Genomic DNA, 21415 nt, shown 5'->3' with positions numbered 1-21415 from the left:
GAACTCAATTACATGCAATTATTGTATATATTTGGGAATAAATGAATGAATAAATGATAATAAATAATAATAATAATAATATCAGACTGAGAGATTGAAAGAGTTCCACAAACAATGAACAAATTCACTGTACAGAAACAATATTCATCGAATCAGAGCCTAAAACAAAAACAATCTTAACTATTTTTTTAATAAAAGAAAAGAAAAAAATCATTGAAAGCTTTCGTGATTCGGGTCGGGTCATCAATCTTGCGAGGAATCCGTCGAGAACAAACGGGGCTTCTTTGTTGGCAGAGGAGACTCCACCTCTTGATCCACTACCGAAAGCCGATGAATTTTCCTGTCGGACAAGAACTCCGGCAAGGCCGGCAGGTTCAGGTCGAACCCACGGTGGCTCTGGCTGTGGCTCGAGCCACCACCCTCCGAGAAGGTCACGCCACTGTTGGTATTGCTATTATTCCCGCCGTCGTAGTGGCAGCGCTTGTGACCCCCCAAGGCCTGCCCGGTCGGGAACGTCTTGTGACAGATGGTACACTCGTGGGTCCTACCGCTCGTGCCGACGGCGCCGGCGCCGGCTCCGGATGAAGTCGATGGGTTGTTGTTGTTGTCGGTGGCGGCGGAAGCGGTGTTCTCGGAGAAGGCGGCGGCGGACTTGCGGTGACTGGCCTTGTGGCCGCCGAGGGCCTGGTAGGAAGGGAAGGCTTTGTTGCAGACCGTGCACTTGTAGGAGAGCTTCAAGGTCGGTGGCTGCGGCGGCGCAGCTTGTGAAGACGATATTTGAGATGCGGTTTCAGCGGGGGCAGAGCCGCGGCCGCCGCGGGCAAGCATGATGAGGCAGAGGGCAAGGTACTCTTCCTCGGTAGGTGGGTTCTCGACACGGGGTCGTTTGGAGCGCTTCCTCTTCGCCCATGGCTCGGCGTACTGGCGCTCCATTTCTTCTTCGTAGTTGAAAGGAGTGGCGGCGGTGGGAGAATTCAGAGCTTCCAAGGCCATCTCGGTCAGTGGGTTTTTTTTCTTGGAGAACAAGAGAAATAGAGAGAAAGAAAAGAGTGTGTGTGTGAATGACTGAATGTGTAGAAGAAGAGAAGGGAGTTAGTTTATATAGGAGGGCGTATGGGTAATGGGTTTGGTGGGGCAGTGAAGTCGGTCAACTATAACAAGAGAGAGGAAGATGGGGGGAGAGTGTGAGTGGTGGTGGGGTGGCGACTGAGCTTCGAGCGGACTTCTTCCAAGTCAAAACAATTTGCTACGCCTGCTCCAATTAACCCACAGACACATACTCGGCAATATATATACATAAATAAATAAAGAGAGAGGGGGGGGGGGGGGTGGACCGACTCTGGGTCACATGGCGTGTAAAGCACGCTTTCGCTTCCAAATAACAGGTTGGAAGATTGCTAGAAATTGTGGGGAAGGGATACATTTTCCACCAAGTACGAGACACAACTGCCAAGTATTTTCTCACTTACCCTATTTTGTCCTTTTATCATTATCCTACCTTTTCTATTTATTTATTTTTTTTAATTTTATTTAAACAAGTATTTTGAGGTGATATAAACCAAAAAAATCATTTGGTTGTCTATTAGGGGTAGTACTTTCACAAGGATATATATGCTTTTTATCACATTTTAAAGCATTAGAAAAAAATGATAAAATTTCAAGGTTTTTTTTTTTTTTTCATTGAAAAGACTTTGTTTGTTTGTTTTAAACATTTTAAAGAAAATCCATTGGATAATTTTGATGAGTAATGCTAAGGACGATCTTTTTATCTTCCTAAAGTTGATGTGGTTTTTAAAATCATCATTAAATTTTAGATAAATCATACTTGAACTTTGATCTAATAGTGATTTTGAAAGCCACGTCAACTTTAAGAGAATAAAAAAATAATAAAAAAATGAATCCTAACATTACTCAATTTTGATAGAGTCAACGGACATGGTTGTACTTTTATAAGTATGGGTTGGTAACAAAAGGTAAATATCTCAAAATGTTAGGGTTTTATTTATTTATTTATTGTAATATAATATAAAAATAAAAATGCAAACAGCTGTTCTAAATAGCATTACCAAACTAAGTATTACTTTTTTATTCTAAAAAAGCAAGATGCCTAACCAAATGAACCCCTTAAAGAATTTGAGTTTGCAAGTGACTAATAATGATATTTAGTAAATTTTTTATTTGATTATCAAACAACGGGACAACGTGGCAGTAAAAATTAACCCTTATTTTATTTATTTATTTATTTTTAATTTGGCTTATGATCAATTATAAATTGCCACATCTTTTTAGTAAAAAATTTTAGAATCCCAAGCAATTTTCAATTAAATTACATGATTTGGACACGCTTCTTTAAAATGTGCAAGATATCCCAAGATCTAAAGGATTTGCTTGCAATTAAAAGGCTTTATCTACCTTATCTGATTTTGATTATAATCCTATTAAATATTAAATGTTCACTAATACTAGAGTTGACTTGGATGAACCTCTGCCCACTGAAGAGTAAATAAAATATCCCTATGATATATATATATATATATTAGAGGAACATGAAACTCATATTTTAAATTACGTCCAAATATAAAAAACAATTCGACATGTTCGTACACAATGCATAATGAAAGTGTATGAACCCATAATTGTAAGAGCTTTTCCCACGTACCTCGCACCATTTATTTTTTTATTTCTTTAAATTAATTTCACAAATCAACAATAAAAACATACTAAAATTCAAATAGACCTTTAACGAGATCTAGAGAAGCTAAACAGCCTAAACATTTAAAGAAAATATATATAGGTAAGAGAAATATTCTCATTAATTCTACATGACATGTAAGTTGTAAACAACTCCGAATTAGCTACTACCAGATCTAGTCTCTCTTTTATAAAATCATTTCCTTCCCCAAAATTTCATCTTTGAGGGTGACGCCCAAGTTGTGACAAAGACAATATGTTCAACAGAGATTAACATGACAAGATTTGAACATGTAATTGCGGATATGCAGAATGTATTGCAGTCTTTTAGAAGGTGAAAATTTAATTTTGTTCATAGAAATGTTAATGGTGCGGCCCTTTTGCTATCAAATGTGGCAAAACAGTCTTTCATGGATAAGGATTGGTTGGGGAAAACCGTGGATTGTATCCGTGATATAATTTTGAAAGAGCAAACTGCTATTTCTGTGATCTGATATATGACATTTGAATTTCTTCAAAAATATTGTTAACCATCCATCTCAAAAAGGAAAATATTTGGGGATTAAAGTTTTTCTTACAAATTTAGATAGAATCAACAATATAATATAGAAGTTCCTCTAAAAAAATTTGTTTCTTGCAAAGAGAGAGTGCTTCCTTTTCAAGCGGATGCGCCGCCCTATTGGCAGCTTGCCTAACATGAGTGACCTTTCACTATTGAAGACAACTTAAGACCGCTCGAGTCTCCTCAATTAAGTGGTTATATTTGCTTAATTGTTTAGTGACTTGCGTTGTAAGTATAATAAAATTTGTAATACTCCTAACAACACTCGTGAAGAAAATAATAAATATTTATATTCTTGCCTAATTCTATGAATTTTTCTTTTTAGAAAAATATATATTAGCAAAATTGTGATAACTTGGAGTTATATATATATATTCCTCCTCCTTTATAGCAACTAGTCAATTTGGTTATAAACATTTCCACTACGGGGAATATTATAAAGAATAGTAGCATTTTACTTGTGTACTACACGTTAAAAAACTAATTTCCAATTTTCATTTTCTTAATATTGGGTTTGAAATTGAGGTTGTATTTCGGTAGTTCTTCGTTGGTGGGCTTTGTGGCAAGAAAGACAGCTAGACTTGGGGGGAAACTTCGATTATAAGCCACGTGTTATTATTATTCCTATGACTAATCGTCGTTGTTTTCCAGAAAAAACAGGCCCCTCGTGCTTCCTTGATACATTGAATGAGATGGCAATTCTGGCAAGGGATCGTGGATTTATACTTTTCTTGTTGTACGAGTTAGGACTACTTCAACTCTATTTTCATCAAAAGTAGAGAGATCTCTTAATTTCCTATATTGTTAAGTCAATTCATCAAATAATTTTCCATAAGCTTAATTATATAATTATATGTTGTTGAGTAGGTTTATGCAACAAAGACATATTAATTATTTATTTACAAAGACATATTAATTATTTGTTTTACTTTTTATCTACCGTTTTCTTACTTTTATTTTATTACATTTTACTCACATTTTCTTTGGCTAATGATGAGAGGAGAAGCACTTTTTTCTAGATGAATTTTGGAATAAGTAATTTAATCTCAAAATCATTAAAAATTATTTTAATTTTTATGTCACATAATCAAAAAGCAAAAAACGCCATATAATTTTTTTTTTTTTTTTTTTTTACCAATAGCACTATATCCGTTGGGACACCGAAAAAGAGAGACAGAAACAAATGCATATCAAACATGAGAGACCATAAATGAAAGTTGTTTTTCGTATTTTTAAGAATGTTTTATGATTAAGTTGTTTGTTAGAGAAATGTTATATACTATACGTTCATCTTATGTTAAATTACCAATTATCTCAAAAGTTTAAGCTGATAAGAAAAGATATATTTAATCACATAATCATTACTTTAACACTCCCCTTCACGTGTGAGTTTAAACTATTTTTTAATAGGTGAGGCCCAACATGTGGAATATTTAATTTAAATAGAGGGTGATTTGATGGAGTCAAGGTTCGAACTCAAGACATTTGGTTCTGATACCATGTTAAATTACCAGTTATCTTAAAAAACTTAAACTGATAATAAGAGATATATTTAATTATATAATCATTAGTTTAACATCTTATTTGGTTAATGTAGTATGCAATAAATCTAACTGATTCAATAATTGATGAACATTGTTACATTAGCCAATAAAATAAGAGTAGATAAAGATGTATTATATAGTATTACTCAATTTATTAATATTTATATTTTAAGAAGAAAAAAAAAAAAATGTTTTAAAGAAAGAAAAGGGAGGAGGCTTGTTGAAAAGGAAAAAGGTTAAAAAAGGCATCGGGGGAGAGTGTACTTGGACACTACACTAAGTTACTAACCCACACGCAAGTTTCACCGACGCCAACGGTAATGTCCAACCGTCTGGCGCCACGGCAAGCAACGCGGCAGCGTTTCGACGAAGACACTTGGCAAATAAGTAGGTCTCTTTTCGGATACTTTCACATGTTTGGCATAACCGACAAGCAATTTATGCCGTCCAATCTGTTGGGAGTCTCTTTAATGCTGCCAAGTGGCCACTGCTGACGTTGTTCTTTGCCACGTATTACTTCCCACACAGCTGAAGTCCGAGGATCACTCTCACTTGCGATAGCTCTCTCTAGCTAGACTCTAGTGGGTCTGGGTGGACAGAAATTCTTATTCTTGTTTTCTTACCCAAATCCTAAAATATAACATCAATAATTAGCTTAACATTGAGGGTTTAATCAAACATACCATGGGCTGATCCCAAAAGTTAGGTTGCTAATTGGGTTGTCACGGGTTTTGCTAGAGTTCAATTTCAATTGAAATACGTATCTCTCGTGTCTTGTTATAAGACACGTGTTCTAATTCTAAAGAAACAAGTTTTATTTTAACTAGGACCGATTCAAGAGTTGGTTGTGATTAAAGGTGACAATTTGTGTTGGTGTGTCGAAATGTGTATATAAGATTATATAGGGCAATCATAATCTGACTTGTTTAATTAAATGAGTTAAACATCTCAATTCTAACTATCTAATTTTGTACTGAATTTATGTCAAGTTTGCGAGTAATGTCAAAAATTGCCTACAATTATGTCGCGTGTCAGTTTGAGTTGTGTCGAAGTATGAGTGTTAGACTATATAAATCAGTCTTGATTGTAATAGACACATCAGTATCATGAGATTCCACAATATTAATGTGACAATCACAACCAATTGTTAACTTTATTTATTTTAACAATGATTGATCCAATAATTAATTGAGACAATCATGTTACCATTATAGTTGAAAAGAATTTCGGATCTCTTTTTTTTTTTTTTTTTTTTTTATATATATATATATATACATTTTTAATCAAATAATGGAGAATAGGTTATATGAGATCGAACAACAACAAAAGAGTGGACACCCTTACAACAAACCCAAATGATAAAATATAATGCATAGACAATAATAATAACAGTAACAAAATATAAGCAATGGTTTTATTCATGATGAGAAGGACCATAAATAAATTGAACTTTTCATAGAGCCCTACAAAGTGATTGACAAATAATAAAAAGACTCAATTAAGAGTTCCAAACAGTAAAGACAACAACCTCCGCTAAGAGGTATTCGTTTGAATGCTTGATTGTGCGTCCCAAATGAACAACTCATCCTTCTATGCAGAAGACGTCATCGATCCTCTGAAGCCATGCTGTTTCAGATAAAGATTGGGATTTTCATTTTGGATGAAAACAAAAAGGTCGTAATAATTCATCTTGATTCTTGACTCATGTCATGCAGCTTTCTATTCTGGGAAGCCAATGGACAATGGACACGTCACTGGACTTGCGGTGTTTCAGCCAATGGGATGGCTGTAAAGAAATGATCAAGACGTGGCTTTGTGGCAATGTGGTTCACGTTAACTCTTTATTGTGGCGTCAAAGTTTGGCACACGGCGCAAACAAAGCAAAGCTAGCTGATGTCACGTGTGACGTCTCGCATAATCACTTCATTTTAATCCATTGTTAATTACTTCTTCAAAAGCATCAAATTAATTTAATTATTTATTTATATTTTAATTTTTTTATGAGTTAATAACTTTTTTGGTACCTGAGTTTTGAGATTTTTTAATTTTTCTCTCTAGATTTTAAAACATGATAAAATTAGTACCTTAAATTTTGAAAAAGATCGAATCACCACCACCTCCAGTTTAAAAAATTCTATGGGAATGGCTGAACCAAGAGGTGGCTCGGCCACCCCCATACCGGCCTTGGGGGTGGCTGAAGGTCAAACTGGGGGTGGCTGGCCACCTCCTGGGATGGATTGGCCACCCCCATAGAATTTTTCAAACTGAAAGTGATGATTCGGTCTTTTCTAAAATCTGATGTACTAATTTGTCATGTTTTAAAACCTAGGAGAAAAAATTAAAAAACTTCAAAACTCAAGTACTAAAAAAGTTATTTTCCATTTTTTTTAATATGTGTATTCAAATTTTTTTTAATAAGTAAAGCTCAACAAGTGAAATATTTAATTAAAATTAAGAGATAAATAACAAAGACAAACAAGGTTTAAACTGAGACTTATGCTATGATAGACTGATACTATATTAACTTATTAACTCATCATTTATTTAAAAAAATTAAACATGAATTGCTTGAAAAATCAAATGGAAACATCAAAAGAAACTTGGTGAAAGTAACATTTAGTGAAAGACGGCACAAGCAAGGCTGCTGATGAAGTCATGCCTCACATAATCACTTATATTATAGTTTTTTTTGGTTAACCAAATGGGGAACCTTCAACTGAATAAACCTTTTTGTCAATCTCTAGAAGTTTAGATTCTCTCTCTACTAAGTAATTGCAATTATGACATCTTGAAGAAAAATATATATATATAAAGTTGAATTTCACATTTGATGGGTGGATGGTGATGGTGTTAAGACTATTCATAGACGTTTTCCATTGGTTTTTCCTAAATTTTGGTTTTTTATTGAAAAAGAAAACAAAAAGTACAGTAATTAGAATTGATAAATGATTGGTGCAAAAAAAATTTTCATATATATTTTTTTTAAGAGAAACGATAGGTGTTCTTCTAGTGTTCTCCTGGTGTCCTCTCAATTGTGACGTAACTTTTAAAATTAATGATAATCTCAAATTCAACGATATTTTTAAAAGTCACATCACAGTTTGGCGGACATCAAGAGAACACTAGAAGCACACCTAGCGTTTTCTTTTAATAATTCTCCTACAAATTCAATAGATTAATCATTATATTTGTGGGTTCACCATTGACTTATGTGAGACTTATGTGAGATCTACATAAATTTACAAATCTAATGATAAATTTATAACACTAATCATTTCTCTTTAGAATTACTCAATTGGTAGAGACTGACATAATTATTTATGATGGTATTTAGTATAATATATGGTATATATTAATTGGCATTTTATAACCAAATTTGCAAAAGGTAAATTTGTATTTTTTTTTCTTTTCCTTTCTATTTCAATGCGGGGAAGGGGAATAAAGGTAAATTTGTATAATAATACAATAGTCATATCAATTTATGATTTTTTTTTTTAAAGGAATTATTTCTTCATTGATATAATAATTAAATTAGGCAAAATGCTCCATACAATGTCAAAGATATAATTTGGAATATTTAAAACTCAAATATTATCTATGATATAAGATAATATCTATGAAAAGTCATTATCTCAATCAGTTTCAGATCTACAGCAAATTATAGTGAATCACATTTCTATCCGCTGCCAGGTCCTTAATTCCCTGGCATTTTTATCTCCGTTACTAGTGCTTTATTAATCGCAATCCCCTTCGCTCAGTGGCGGAGCCACATGTCGGCCAGAGGTGGCCGTGGCCCCCAAGAAGTTTTTTTTGAAAAAAAAAAAAAATTAAAGATGAGCATTAATTTATTGAGAAAAAAAAAGGGTTTTTTTGAAAAAACATTCACACTTTCAGCACTAGGCTGTCGATCAGCATTAATTTATTGAGTTTTTTTTTTTTTTTTTTTGTTCTTCTAAATAGGGCCCCTCCATTCTCTTGAAAGTTCATTTGTTTTTTTTCTAAATAGGGTCCAATGCGCTGCAACTGGCCCCTCCATATATATATATATATATATATATATATATATATATATATAGTTTACAAAATGAACTTTCAGGAGCACAAATTTAGTTTACAAAATGAATTTAGTTTACAAATGGCCCGATCCGATATTACAAAATTTGTCTTCTATTGTAGAATTATGCCAAGGATTGGCAAAGACAGAAAAATCAAAGACATACTATCTTATTGATAGATTGATTTGTCTTATTTTGACTATTCCAGTGTTTACAGCAACTACCAAACGAGCATTTTTAGTAATGAAAATTGTTAAAATATGACTACGCAATAAAATGGAGGATGATTTTCTTGCAAATAGTTTAGTTCTTTATATTGTAAGGAAAATTGCTGAGAGCTTCGATTTAGATTTGATATTTGATGATTTTGTACTTCTAAAAGACCCTAAAGTGCAATTCTAGACACTTTTTTGTATTTTTGTCTTTTTGATATAGTGTCAACATGTTATATTTCTAATATATCAATTTGAGTACATATTTATGAACTTTTATAGATATTTTTTTGTGATGTATATATTGTGCGAATTACTAAATTTTCAGTGTGAAAAAAAATTTTAGGACGCAAAAAAAAAAAAAATTTAGGATGCGAATTTTTTTTTTTTACGACCCCTACATTCTGAAACGTATGGCTCCGCCACTGCCTTCGCTTATGACAATTCTTCTTTATGCTTAATAACTTCTTTGTAATCGGTCTATGGTTTACTCTCAGAAAAAGAACCATAAGAAAACAAAAGACTGACCAGAAACTAATTCCGTTATTTTTAAAAATTCGTGAAAATAAAACCTAAGAAAACAAATAAAATTTTATCCCATAGATCGCTACTAAAAACACATTTAGAGAGAATGCATTTTTATTTAAAATCAACTGAAATACAATAACAAAAACTCAACACACCCTCACACGTTCCACGCGCTACCGTCAGCCAGCTTCGCGCCGTTAAAAAACACTCTGAGGACCATTGACATACATGCCTTGATCAATCTATGGTGGAGACGTTAAAAATGAGGGGGAAGGGGAATGAGAAAAGGGGTGGGGAGGAGGGAGTCGTAACTCCCTCCCCCTACTCTGTTATGCTCTGTCTCTGTGATGCTCTCTTTCACTTAATTTGTTTATTAGTAAATGCCATCATATAGATTCCTTATAAAGTTTTGTTAGTGTTACCACAATTTTTTACTACAAAATCCCTTACAAATTAACATGACAGTTTACGTGATATTTATTATGTTAGTCACTAAATAATTAAATTTACCAATCAAATTTTATTAATATTTTTCATCGATATTGTGTCACTGGCCTCCAAAGAATTGAGTTGGCCCAAGTGGTGTAATTTGTCCCAAGCTTGGGCTGATTGTTGAATGAATTCTATGAAGGCTTGGCCATGCTAGATTTGGCCCCATTGTCATCTAACCGGGGCTTAACTCAAACATCTATTATGCACTCAAGGTTTCAGAGAAAAAAAAAAACATTTGGAACACTCAAGCCCATTAACCCATGGGCTATTCACTGTCTCTATGACACAGAAACACACCCATCCACACATCTTTGCACAGAAAAACCTCAAACTTCTGGCATCTCTCTCTCTCTCTCTCTCTCTCTCTCTCTCTCTCTCTCTATGGCCACCTCGCTTCTCTCCCCGCTTTCAGCTCCACCGTCCCCCACCATCGAGGACCCTCGAGGATTTGGGCAAGTGGGTACCTCTCTTGGGCTCCAAAAGTCCCCTTTCCTCCACGGCACCAAGCTCTTTTCTGCTTCTATCGCTCACTCAAGAAAGAGCACAGCTCGAAGGTGCTTCAGGTCCCCGCTTGCCAAGTCCTTGGACCATATTCCCAAGCAGTTCAGGGAAGAAAATCTCAAAGATGGATGTTAGTCTCTCTCTCTCTAAGTCACCATCTTTCCTATATAATTTGCCACTCTTCATTTCAGTTTTATTCTTTGTTTTGGGATTAATTAAATTCATCTTAATCGAAGATATTTCGTGGGTTCTTTGCTTGAGATGTGAAACTACGAAATGGGTTAAGTAAAATTCAATTACATGGCTTTGTTTTAGGTGAGTTTTATTGGAAACTAATAAACCAATGATGTTTCCAAGAGCTAAACTTACGGGTTTTTTTTTTCCTCAATTTTTTTTCCTGGGCTTTCTCACCAACCTAATAGAGGGGTTAGTTTTCTTTGCGATGGTATCTGGTATAGGTAACAAAATATGCATCTGTTACATGTAGATAGGATCGTTGCATTACCTATTCAGGTTTTTTTTTTTGTTCTTTTTAATAATTTAAAAGTTAAATTTGGAGAGCTGATAATTAGAATGGAAGGCTTTGTAAATAGTGGAGTATGTTATATTTTGAAATATAATTAGGTATTAGTTACCCATCTTTACAGTTGAAGGAAAATTTATATGGTCCTAATCCAGAATTACTATGATTGTTCCTTCATAATTGTGTCACTCTGCCACTAACCATTGATGTTAATGACTATGATTTGGACTTATTATTAGTTGTAAAGAAAGGCGGCTAGCTAAAATATCAGCCTACTTATAGTTGAACTGGAACCAAAAATATAGATTGTTCTTTCAGTTTGAGTTTCCAAGGTGCAACAACCCAAGTTCATATGTTTCATGCCTTTGTTAGAAATGTTTAGTCGCTTTATGAGTAGCGGTTACATTATGACAGCAGACTATTTGGGGAGAACAACTTGGAATCACAAGCAGTTGGAGAATGCATAGTTACTGATCTGGTTCTATTAAAATACGACTCTAGGTGATTCATGGAGTGGTAGAAAGAGCTACTAAAAGTATGCTTACATGATTATTTTTCTTTTCTTGCCATGTTCTCATCTTGTTTGTGTTAGCTTGTTCATATCATGTCTAGCCCATGTTTGTTTTGGGTGTATTGCTTACTTTGGAGAAGGGACTGTACTTGCTGAAAAGCTCTTTAAATGAAAGTCACACCTAAGGGAAAAAAAAAAAAACAATTGAAATTGCTACTTACCTTTACCTCATTTTTTCTTTGGTAGTGATGAACAATTACAAGAATGCACCCCAATCTCTTTATGGCCTTAATGCTTCTCAAATGGACATGTTCATGACAGAAGATAATCCCGTCCGAAGGCAGTCTGAAAGAGTTACAGAGGTTCTTCTCACTTCTTGCTTACTCCTTTATGTCATCTGATTGGCGTATGATATAATAATGAAGAAAATCCATTACATATTATGCTTGTTGGAAGTGGATTCCCAGTAGAACATAAATTTTATTGCAGCAAAGTCAGTTATTCCCAGGAGTTCTTATCTTTTACAACTATTGACAGGATAGCATCTCGTCTGCCAAGAACTATTTGGACCATGGAGGGATGTGGAGTCTATCCGGCACGGGTGAAAAGAGTGCTCCAAAATATAGTATGAGTGTAAGTATGTATCGTGGAGGAGCCAGAGGATATGGAAGACCTAGAACTGCTCCTCCTGATTTGCCTTCGTTGCTCTTAGATGCTCGGATAATCTATTTGGGCATGCCGGTGAGCCACTATACTATATCTAATTATGATGGCATGTTCTATTCTTTTGATCTGAGCCATCTTGATATTTTCATGTGTGCTTGATGCAGATCGTACCAGCAGTAACTGAGCTCCTTGTTGCACAGTTTATGTGGTTGGATTATGATAATCCTTCAAAGCCTATCTATTTGTACATAAATTCACCTGGAACACAGGTTAGCATTGGAATTTGTTGTTTTTTATTTTCCTCCATATGAAAATTCTGATTGGGAAAATTATACTTCTCAGAATTATATTTTATTGTTCAAGCTTGTGTACTTACTTCATTTCATCTCTGTTAATTTCATTTAGAATGAGAAGATGGAGACTGTTGGATCAGAAACTGAGGCATATGCAATAGCTGACATGATGTCTGTAAGTATTATCATCAACTCTTATGTGGTATTATTTGCATCTGTATTAATTGTGAAACAGAGAATAATGGAGCTCAAGAAAGGCCCGTGGAAATAGCTCAATTTTCTTCATATGTATTTTGGTTAGCTTATCATTTTATATTAGTTGTTTAACCTACCTACTTTACCTGTGCATGCATTTCTCCATCTGCTTGAAGTATGTCAAATCAGATGTCTATACTGTAAACTGCGGCATGGCATATGGTCAAGCAGCGATGCTTCTAGCACTTGGAGCAAAGGGTTATCGTGCTGTACAGCCAAATTGCTCCAGTATGATTTACTTCTCTCAAAAGTTCAAAAGATTAGAATGACTACTTTCTGCACATTTGTTCTGCACCCTTTAAGCTATAAGGAGAATGCCATTTCTGCATTCCTTTGCTGTATTCATGATCAACAAACACATAACTTAATAATTGACTTTAACTGAAGCCGAAAACTGATCCATTTCACAATTTTCAAACCCTATCTTTTACAATTTACAAATGAGACAATTTTTCTGTTAAAAGTCTGTTTGCCTTGCTATGGTTGGACAAACCTCAATCTAGAATCTCTGGTTTCAATGTAGTAGAAGGGGTCTTTCTTGGTTACAGCAGTCCTACTGTTCTATCGATATATATAGGAATTTGAAGCAGTATGTTAAGCTACCAGAAAGCCATTGACAGCCAACTATGATTATAATTTAATATGCGACTCCCACAAAGGATGGCAAGGAATGGTGTGGGGTTGGGGTAGGGTTTTTGGTTAAAATCATATTATTTATTTTTTATTTTTTTTTAAGGAAAAAAAAAAAACTCAAAGGGATGCTTATCATTTGTGTCATTTGTGTTTTTCGTCGATAGGTTCATATTTTAACTTTCCCAGTCCAAAGCAAATTATACCCCCTAATCTTCACTTTTGAATTTGGTGGGCCAGCTTTTATCTTTGGTCTCTATTTCAGATCACGAGTTTGTCAGTAGAAAGTCCATTACATTTTTGCAACATGAATGGAATTTGATTGTGGTTGAAAATTTCATTGAGCTGATTTTACATTGTGTCTGGGAGGAAAGAAGGGTATTTAAGCAAACAGAAATACCTAAGACGAAATTTGAAGCAAAAATATCTGGCTTCTTTTTCTTTTAAGAAAAAATCTTTGCATAGTCCATGCAGCAAATTATGAAGCTTACATAACATACTCACCTAGAAGGATTTTATCTCAAAGCCAATGGTCTGCAAGTATATACACATGGAAGGCTCTTAGAAGGTTGCTGTCCTTGCAGCCTTAGGAATACACAACTTTAGAATAAGAAGAAAAAAAATCTAGAACTATCCTTTGCTTGAAAAGGTCTCTTTCGAAGCTGTAAAAGTAGTGTTATTTGGAAAGTGACCTTCCTTTGCCTTATGTGGACAATATGGAGAGAGATGGATAACTGCATGTTTAATTGCATTGAGTTATCTACTCTTGTGCTAAAAGTCTTTATATTTGCTGTCATTGTCTGAGTGGCGTACTAGGTTTGTCTGTGTTCATCTCCCTTCCTTGGTAGGTTTTTTTGATTATTTGAGTGTGTTCCTTTTGTCGACTTTCTCCATATCCATTTCCCATGTGTTTGAGGCCTTTCCAATCTTATTTCACCTAGAATATCACTTGACTGTTTTCAATTTTTTTTTTTCTTTCAAAATCCATAATGAGATTAGAACTAATTGCGTCTTACCTACGACTTGTCTAGTTTTTCATTTTCACCTTTACCGCCTGCTGATCGACTGGTATATGTAAAACAGTTGGACCTTATAGTTGGTATATGTGCCTGCATTATATATGCATTTAAGCTCCATTGTCTTCTTTAATTTGATTGTTCCTCTCTCTCTCTCTCTCTTTCTTTTTGTTGCAGCAAAATTATATCTGCCGAAAGTCAACAGATCAAGTGGTGCTGTAATAGATATGTGGATTAAGGTACTTGCACTCTTCTCTCTCTCTCTCTCTCTCTCTCTCTCAGCTTCATTGACAAGCTTCTTTCAGGCCAAAGAGCTGGATGCAAATACAGAGTACTACATTGAACTATTAGCAAAAGGAATTGGGAAACCCAAGGAAGAAATTGCCAAAGACATCCAACGACCTAAATATTTCCAAGCACTGGAAGCCATAGATTACGGCATTGCGGACAAGATAATCGACTCGAGAGATTCTGCCTTTGAGAAGAGGGTAATGTTTCCATTGCTCTTCGTTTCTGTTTTTCTCTAAACACTCATTCATCCTCCTTGTTAGTTCTAATTATAATTTCTCTGCACAGAATTATGATGAGATGCTTGCTCAATCAAAGGCTACAAGAAGAGGAGCAGGAGCTGGTCCCCAAGCAGCTCCCTCCGGATTTAGGTAATCAAAATAGCAGTAGCAAACCATAAACATAGAAAGGAAAAGTTGATGGATGGGGTTTATCCAAATCGTTGGGGCTTCAGCTGAACTCCTGCGACTTAATGGTACCACCACAAGCCACTTCTTCACTACTCTTTTCTCTAAGTGCTGTATACGTACGTGGGTTTCTTGGAGGATGTATAATGTTTAATCACTTTTCCGACCAAAAAGATATGAAGATTGAGTTTTGGTTCCTTTTTGTTGTTGTTGTTGTATATATGCTACCTATTTTTAGTTACATTTGCAGTTGCTACATTTTGAAGTGTTATTCTCAAATAGTCTTGGACATAAATTTTTTGATTTTTTGATTTTTTTTCTTCCATTTTTGGTTATTAAATAATGGATTAAAACGTCAATATTTGTAAAACTTACTCAATTGATTTCTTGTCGAATGTTGTGGTTGCTGCAACTATCTTATTGTGATTTTAACTGTTCCTTCATTCTTTTGTTGCATTATGCCAACAAAATGTGTGAGCAAGTTATAATGTGCATCAAGTTCAACTTATATTAAAACAATGAAATAAAACTTCTTACAACGAAGACTAACATAACATAATACATTCTTTAGAAAAGTGTTAATATTTAAATGGTATAGAAAAATAATAGATAATCGGATGTATGGTGTATTTACAAGTTGGTAGTTAAAAAAGAAAAAAAAAAAAAAGGAGGGGAAACTTTAGTTTAGCTCTCTGAATTTTCATGTGATTTGACAAATTTTTCCCTAAACTTTTAAATCTCACTTTGGATTCTTGAACTTTCAAGTGCTTTCAATGTAGACTTCTCTGTCAAATTTTAAACATTACATGATGTTTATACCTCTGACTTTTGTATAAAATTTATCACCACGCTATTTCACCATTCTCATTCATACCAAGCTTTTTCCTCGTTTTTCCTCTAAAGGTTTTCTTGTAACTTATAAAATCACCATTCCGCTGGTAATTGATTACTATTGAATTATTACCAAATTGTAAATTTAAAAACTACCTCATTTTTAAAAGAACATAAGAGTAACTTCTATAATTGCTCCAAACTAAGATATGACAATAGTGGAATTTCCTCCAGATTCTTCCAAACACCCCATTAGTGCACATACATAGCTGTCAAATGCTTCCCTATCCTTTACTATGCACACAAGCCACTAATGACCGCTCTAAATGCTTGATCAGCACCTCAATTTCTTCTGCTAACCTGCTAATAGTTTCTTAGATACAAACACATCAAGAATGTTTATTTGTTTACAATTAACAATAAGTTCTGTATTTATCACCCCATAACCATCGTTAGGGGTGGGCAAAAACTTGCCCAACCCGCAAACCCGCCCCGATCCGCCCCACCCCGAGCAGATTTTAAGTGTTTTTTTGAGGATACGGATGGATTTTACCCAACCCGCGCGGGGCGGGGCGAGTTGCAGGTTTTGAAATTTTTTTCTTGCGGGTACCCGCCCCGCCCCGCATAAGTATAAAAGAAAAAAACCCTAACCCTAAATCATTTTTTTCCTACGCTGTGTCTTCTCTCTCCTCTCATGTCTGCTCTCTCCATCTCCTACTCTTTATGGTCTCTCTTGCTTTCTCTCTGGTCTATTCTCTCTTTCTCATTAGCGACTCTCTCTCCATCTCTCGTCTGCTTTTCTCTTCGTCTACGCCGCCGCTTGACATCCTCAGGCCACGGGCTACTGCGCCGCTCCCACCTCTAGACCACGATGCAGGTTTTTTTCTCCCTCTCAAGAGATTTCAAGTTCTTGGTCCAAATTTCAAGTTTTTTTCTCCCTCGTCCAAATTTAATTTCAAGTTTTTTGGTTTAGGTTTGATTCAAGGGTTCTGATGTAGGGGTTGTGTAACTTGTATTTGTTTAGGAGGAGAAGAAACCTGCAGAGGAAAGAAAGGAGAGGATGGATCTGAGGAAGAAAGAACCCAACCCGCACAACCCACAAAACCCGGCCCGATCTACCCCGCCCCACAACAACCGAACCCACGCGGATATTCTTCATTGTGCTCGGGTGGCGGGTTGGGATTTCTAGAACCCGCACTGTGCAGGGCGGGTGAGAAGAATACCGATACCCGCCCTGCCCCAACCCGTGCCCACCCTTAACCATCGTATAGTTCAGTAACACTGTAGGGCTGAAAAGGCGGTTAGTAAAATTTACTAATCGCCTCTACCAACCGCTTAGGCGTTTAGCGGTTAGTAATTCTAAAAAATGCTAATCGTTTTTTTTAAAAAAAAACCAAAACATTTCATATATATATATAACCTAGGCAGTTATGGACAGTGTTTTTGTATATAAAGGTGATTAGCAGTTAACGGTTAGAGGTTTTGAAAATCAAAAACACTAACCGTAACCACCTAGGCTATTGCATGCCTTTTCAGTCTTTGATTACCAGACCCAGCATTTCATACATGCCCATCAAACCCCTATAAACTACAAGACTATGTTTCAGCGGTCACACATTTGGTCTCTGCTCCTTGATAGGCATACCAATTCTAAGGCGAAGACAACCATATTCTCAAACCTTCTTCTTATCATGCGTCAAGAGTTAAGCGTTCAGATTCTGCAACAAAGAAACATCAGAAAATCCTACTCCATTTAGTTCTAAGAAGACCAGAGAAGTATCACTTCCCCTATTGTAAGTGTTAAATATATTCAGAATATATTCTGATAATCACTATAATTGCTGATTTAATATATTTTTCTTGTATATATATTGATATTATTCTGTAATATAGTACTTTAATTCTATAATTGTATTTTCTATTTTGTCTGGCCTTATTCAACTATAAATAAATCTCATTGTATACAGTTCAAATCACACAAAAATAAAATATTCCGTTTATCCATATATTCTCCGGTATTCTTTAGCTATTTTACCGGTAAGAATCATTTTGACCATTTTATTCAACTATTTTTCGTTCTTTATTCACCAATATTATGTCATTCATATTTCCTTCTTCCAACTACTTCTTATAAACTCAAAACACCCACAATCTAAATCTTCCCCTCTTAAGCAAACCCAACGAAAACAAGAATACCCACAAACCAAAAACAGAAAACCCACATAAAAATCCCTTCTTTAAAGAAAAAGAAAAGAATGCCCAAAAAGAAGAGTCATGCTCAAGACACCCCAAAAAAAAAAATCTATGCTCAAAAGAACGTTGCAGAAACTAGAGGAATTTGAAGCTTTTACCTTGAATTACGTTGGGTATGGCTGCATTGAGTTTGACAAAAATGTTGCCAGAGGAAGCTTGCGGGTGGTGAGATGGCTGCTGTTTTTAACTTGTGTGGTAGCCCAAACGATGGAGAAATTGGCTTCAGTTTCAGTTAAAGGTATGGAAAAGTTATAGGCACAAAAACAGGGGTCGTCTATACACGCAAACAATTTAATGTTTGCCAACTATTTTGAGATTTGGAAGAGGGTAACTTTGAAGAATAGTATGCTGTATTTTTCTGGTCTATCATACTCTTCAAAAGCAAATTAAGCGTACGACCTCCTCTTTTCCTCTGACCAACGAAAAGTTTGGTCCATTATTCAGTAGGCCGCCAAACAAGGAAAAAAGGGTTAGACGATTTACTTGTCTTAACTTTTCCTATGATGGTTTTGAATGCATTGGGGTTGAAGATGCTTGAAGTATGGAATCAATCCTCTATGCTTAGGCATATTTAGAGCCTTTTTGCTAGGTCTGGTTCCATTTGGGTGGCTTGGGTTAAGCTCAATTTTCTTCATATGTATTTTGGTTAGCTTATCATTTTATATTAGTTGTTTAACCTACCTACTTTACCTGTGCATGCATTTCTCCATCTGCTTGAAGTATGTCAAATCAGATGTCTATACTGTAAACTGCGGCATGGCATATGGTCAAGCAGCGATGCTTCTAGCACTTGGAGCAAAGGGTTATCGTGCTGTACAGCCAAATTGCTCCAGTATGATTTACTTCTCTCAAAAGTTCAAAAGATTAGAATGACTACTTTCTGCACATTTGTTCTGCACCCTTTAAGCTATAAGGAGAATGCCATTTCTGCATTCCTTTGCTGTATTCATGATCAACAAACACATAACTTAGTAATTGACTTTAACTGAAGCAGAAAACTGATCAATTTCACAATTTTCGAACCCTATCTTTTACAATTTACAAATGAGACAATTTTTCTGTTAAAAGTCTGTTTGCCTTGCTATGGTTGGACAAACCTCAATCTATAATCTCTGGTTTCAATGTAGTAGAAGGGGTCTTTCTTGGTTACAGCAGTCCTACTGTTCTATCGATATATGTAGGAATTTGAAGCAGTATGTTAAGCTACCAGAAAGCCATTGACAGCCAACTATGGTTATAATATGCGACTCCCACAAAGGATGGCAAGGAATGGTGTGGGGTTGGGGTAGGGTTTTTGGTTAAAATCATATTAATTTTTATTTTTTTTTTAAGAAAAAAAAAAAAAAACTCAAAGGGATGCTTATCATTTGTGTCATTTGTGTTTTTCGTCGATAGGTTCATATTTTAACTTTCCCAGTCCAAAGCAAATTATACCCCCTAATCTTCACTTTTGAATTTGGTGGGCCAGCTTTTATCTTTGGTCTCTATTTCAGATCACGAGTTTGTCAGTAGAAAGTCCATTACATTTTTGCAACATGAAAGGAATTTGATTGTGGTTGAAAATTTCATTGAGCTGATTTCACATTGTGTCTGGCATGAAATGGTTTATTCCTTGTTTAGTTCTAGATTTTTTTTCTTCTTATTCTAAAGTTGTGTATTCCTAAGGCTGCAAGGACAGCAACCTTCTAAGAGCCTTCCATGTGTATATACATGCAGACCATTGGCTTTGAGATAAAAGCCTTCTAGATGAGTATGTTATGTAAGCTTCATAATTTGCTGCATGGACTATGCAAAGATTTTTTCTTAAAAGGAAAAGAAGTCAGATATTTTTGCTTCAAATTTTGTCTTAGGTATTTCTGTTTGCTTAAATACCTTTCTTTCCTCCCATGTTTCTCTGTGCCAAAAGCTTTGTTTACATATGGTGACTCATGTCCTATTATGGACAAATTTGGTTTAATTAAGAACATTTAATATTGCTACTCTACACCCTTACCTCGCTAATGTTAGATTTGTTGTTCTTACCCTGTTCCATGATTGGGAGTTGGACACATTGGAGTCATTTTTTGATTAATTATGCTCGAATATGCCAGTGATTGATGGGACTGGTATATTAAGTTGGAATGTGAACAAATTGGACGTTGTCCTTGTAGACTGGTGTTGCACGTGCAAGTATGGTGATGAGATGGTTGATCACTTGTTAATTCAGTCCTAGATTGCTAGAGATTTTTCGTCCTTTGTTTATGTGATTTTTGAGTTTCAATGGGTAATGGCTAGGAAAGTGGTGGGGATGTACTTTGCTTGAAAAGGTCTCTTTCGAAGGTGTAAAAGTAGTGTTATTTGGAAAGTGACCTTCCTTTGCCTTATGTGGACAATATGGAGAGAGATGGATAACTGCATGTTTAATTGCATTGAGTTATCTACTCTTGAGCTAAAAGTCTTTATATTTGCTGTCATTGTCTGAGTGGCGTACAAGGTTCGTCTGTGTTCATCTCCCTTCCTGGGTAGTTTTTTTTGATTATTTGAGTGTGTTCCTTTTGTCGACTTTCTCCATATCCATTTCCCATGTGTTTGAGGCCTTTCCAATCTTATTTCACCTAGAATATCACTTGACTGTTTTCAAATTTTTTTTTCTTTCAAAATCCATAATGAGATTAGAACTAATTGCGTCTTACCTACGACTTGTCTAGTTTTTCATTTTCACCTTTACCGCCTGCTGATCGACTAGTATATGTAAAACAGTTGGACCTTATAGTTGGTATATGTGCCTGCATTATATATGCATTTAAGCTCCATTGTCTTCTTTAATTTGATTGTTCCTCTCTCTCTCTCTCTTTCTTTTTGTTGCAGCAAAATTATATCTGCCGAAAGTCAACAGATCAGGTGGTGCTGTAATAGATATGTGGATTAAGGTACTTGCACTCTTCTCTCTCTCTCTCTCTCTCTCTCTCTCTCAGCTTCATTGACAAGCTTCTTTCAGGCCAAAGGGCTGGATGCAAATACAGAGTACTACATTGAACTATTAGCAAAAGGAATTGGGAAACCCAAGGAAGAAATTGCCAAAGACATCCAACGACCTAAATATTTCCAAGCACTGGAAGCCATAGATTACGGCATTGCGGACAAGATAATCGACTCAAGAGATTCCGCCTTTGAGAAG

The 21415-nt window shown here is 35.3% G+C and overlaps 2 protein-coding genes across 2 annotated transcripts; one reads left to right on the top strand and one right to left on the bottom strand.

The window, feature by feature from the left end:
- Positions 1-203: 203 nt before the first annotated feature.
- Positions 204-1268, bottom strand: LOC132178803 (zinc finger protein ZAT10). The gene has a single exon (XM_059591358.2). It carries the CDS (start codon positions 991-993, stop codon positions 244-246), a length of 750 nt encoding a protein of 249 aa, XP_059447341.2. The 5' UTR covers positions 994-1268; the 3' UTR covers positions 204-243.
- Positions 1269-10440: 9172 nt separating this feature from the next.
- Positions 10441-15475, top strand: CLPR1 (CLP protease proteolytic subunit 1). The gene is made up of 9 exons (XM_059592606.2): positions 10441-10715; positions 11866-11981; positions 12157-12360; positions 12450-12554; positions 12691-12753; positions 12950-13061; positions 14657-14718; positions 14785-14967; positions 15056-15475. The coding sequence occupies exons 1-9, from the start codon at positions 10466-10468 to the stop codon at positions 15140-15142; spliced, it is 1182 nt and encodes a 393-aa protein (XP_059448589.2). The 5' UTR covers positions 10441-10465; the 3' UTR covers positions 15143-15475.
- Positions 15476-21415: the final 5940 nt, after the last annotated feature.

This window comes from Corylus avellana, chromosome 4, assembly GCF_965113065.1.
Source record: "Corylus avellana chromosome 4, dhCorAvel1.hap1.2, whole genome shotgun sequence".
NCBI lineage: Eukaryota > Viridiplantae > Streptophyta > Magnoliopsida > Fagales > Betulaceae > Corylus > Corylus avellana.
This window is presented reverse-complemented; position numbering and strand designations above follow the sequence as displayed.

Excerpts from the sequence above, each read along its gene's own strand:
- LOC132178803 (XM_059591358.2), bottom strand. The coding sequence starts at position 993 with ATGGCCTTGGAAGCTCTGAATTCTCCCACCGCCGCCACTCCTTTCAAC.
- CLPR1 (XM_059592606.2), top strand. The coding sequence starts at position 10,466 with ATGGCCACCTCGCTTCTCTCCCCGCTTTCAGCTCCACCGTCCCCCACC. Across the intron at positions 11,982-12,156 it reads AGTCTGAAAGAGTTACAGAG|GATAGCATCTCGTCTGCCAA; the intron begins GTTCTTCTCACT and ends AACTATTGACAG. Across the intron at positions 12,754-12,949 it reads CAATAGCTGACATGATGTCT|TATGTCAAATCAGATGTCTA; the intron begins GTAAGTATTATC and ends ATCTGCTTGAAG.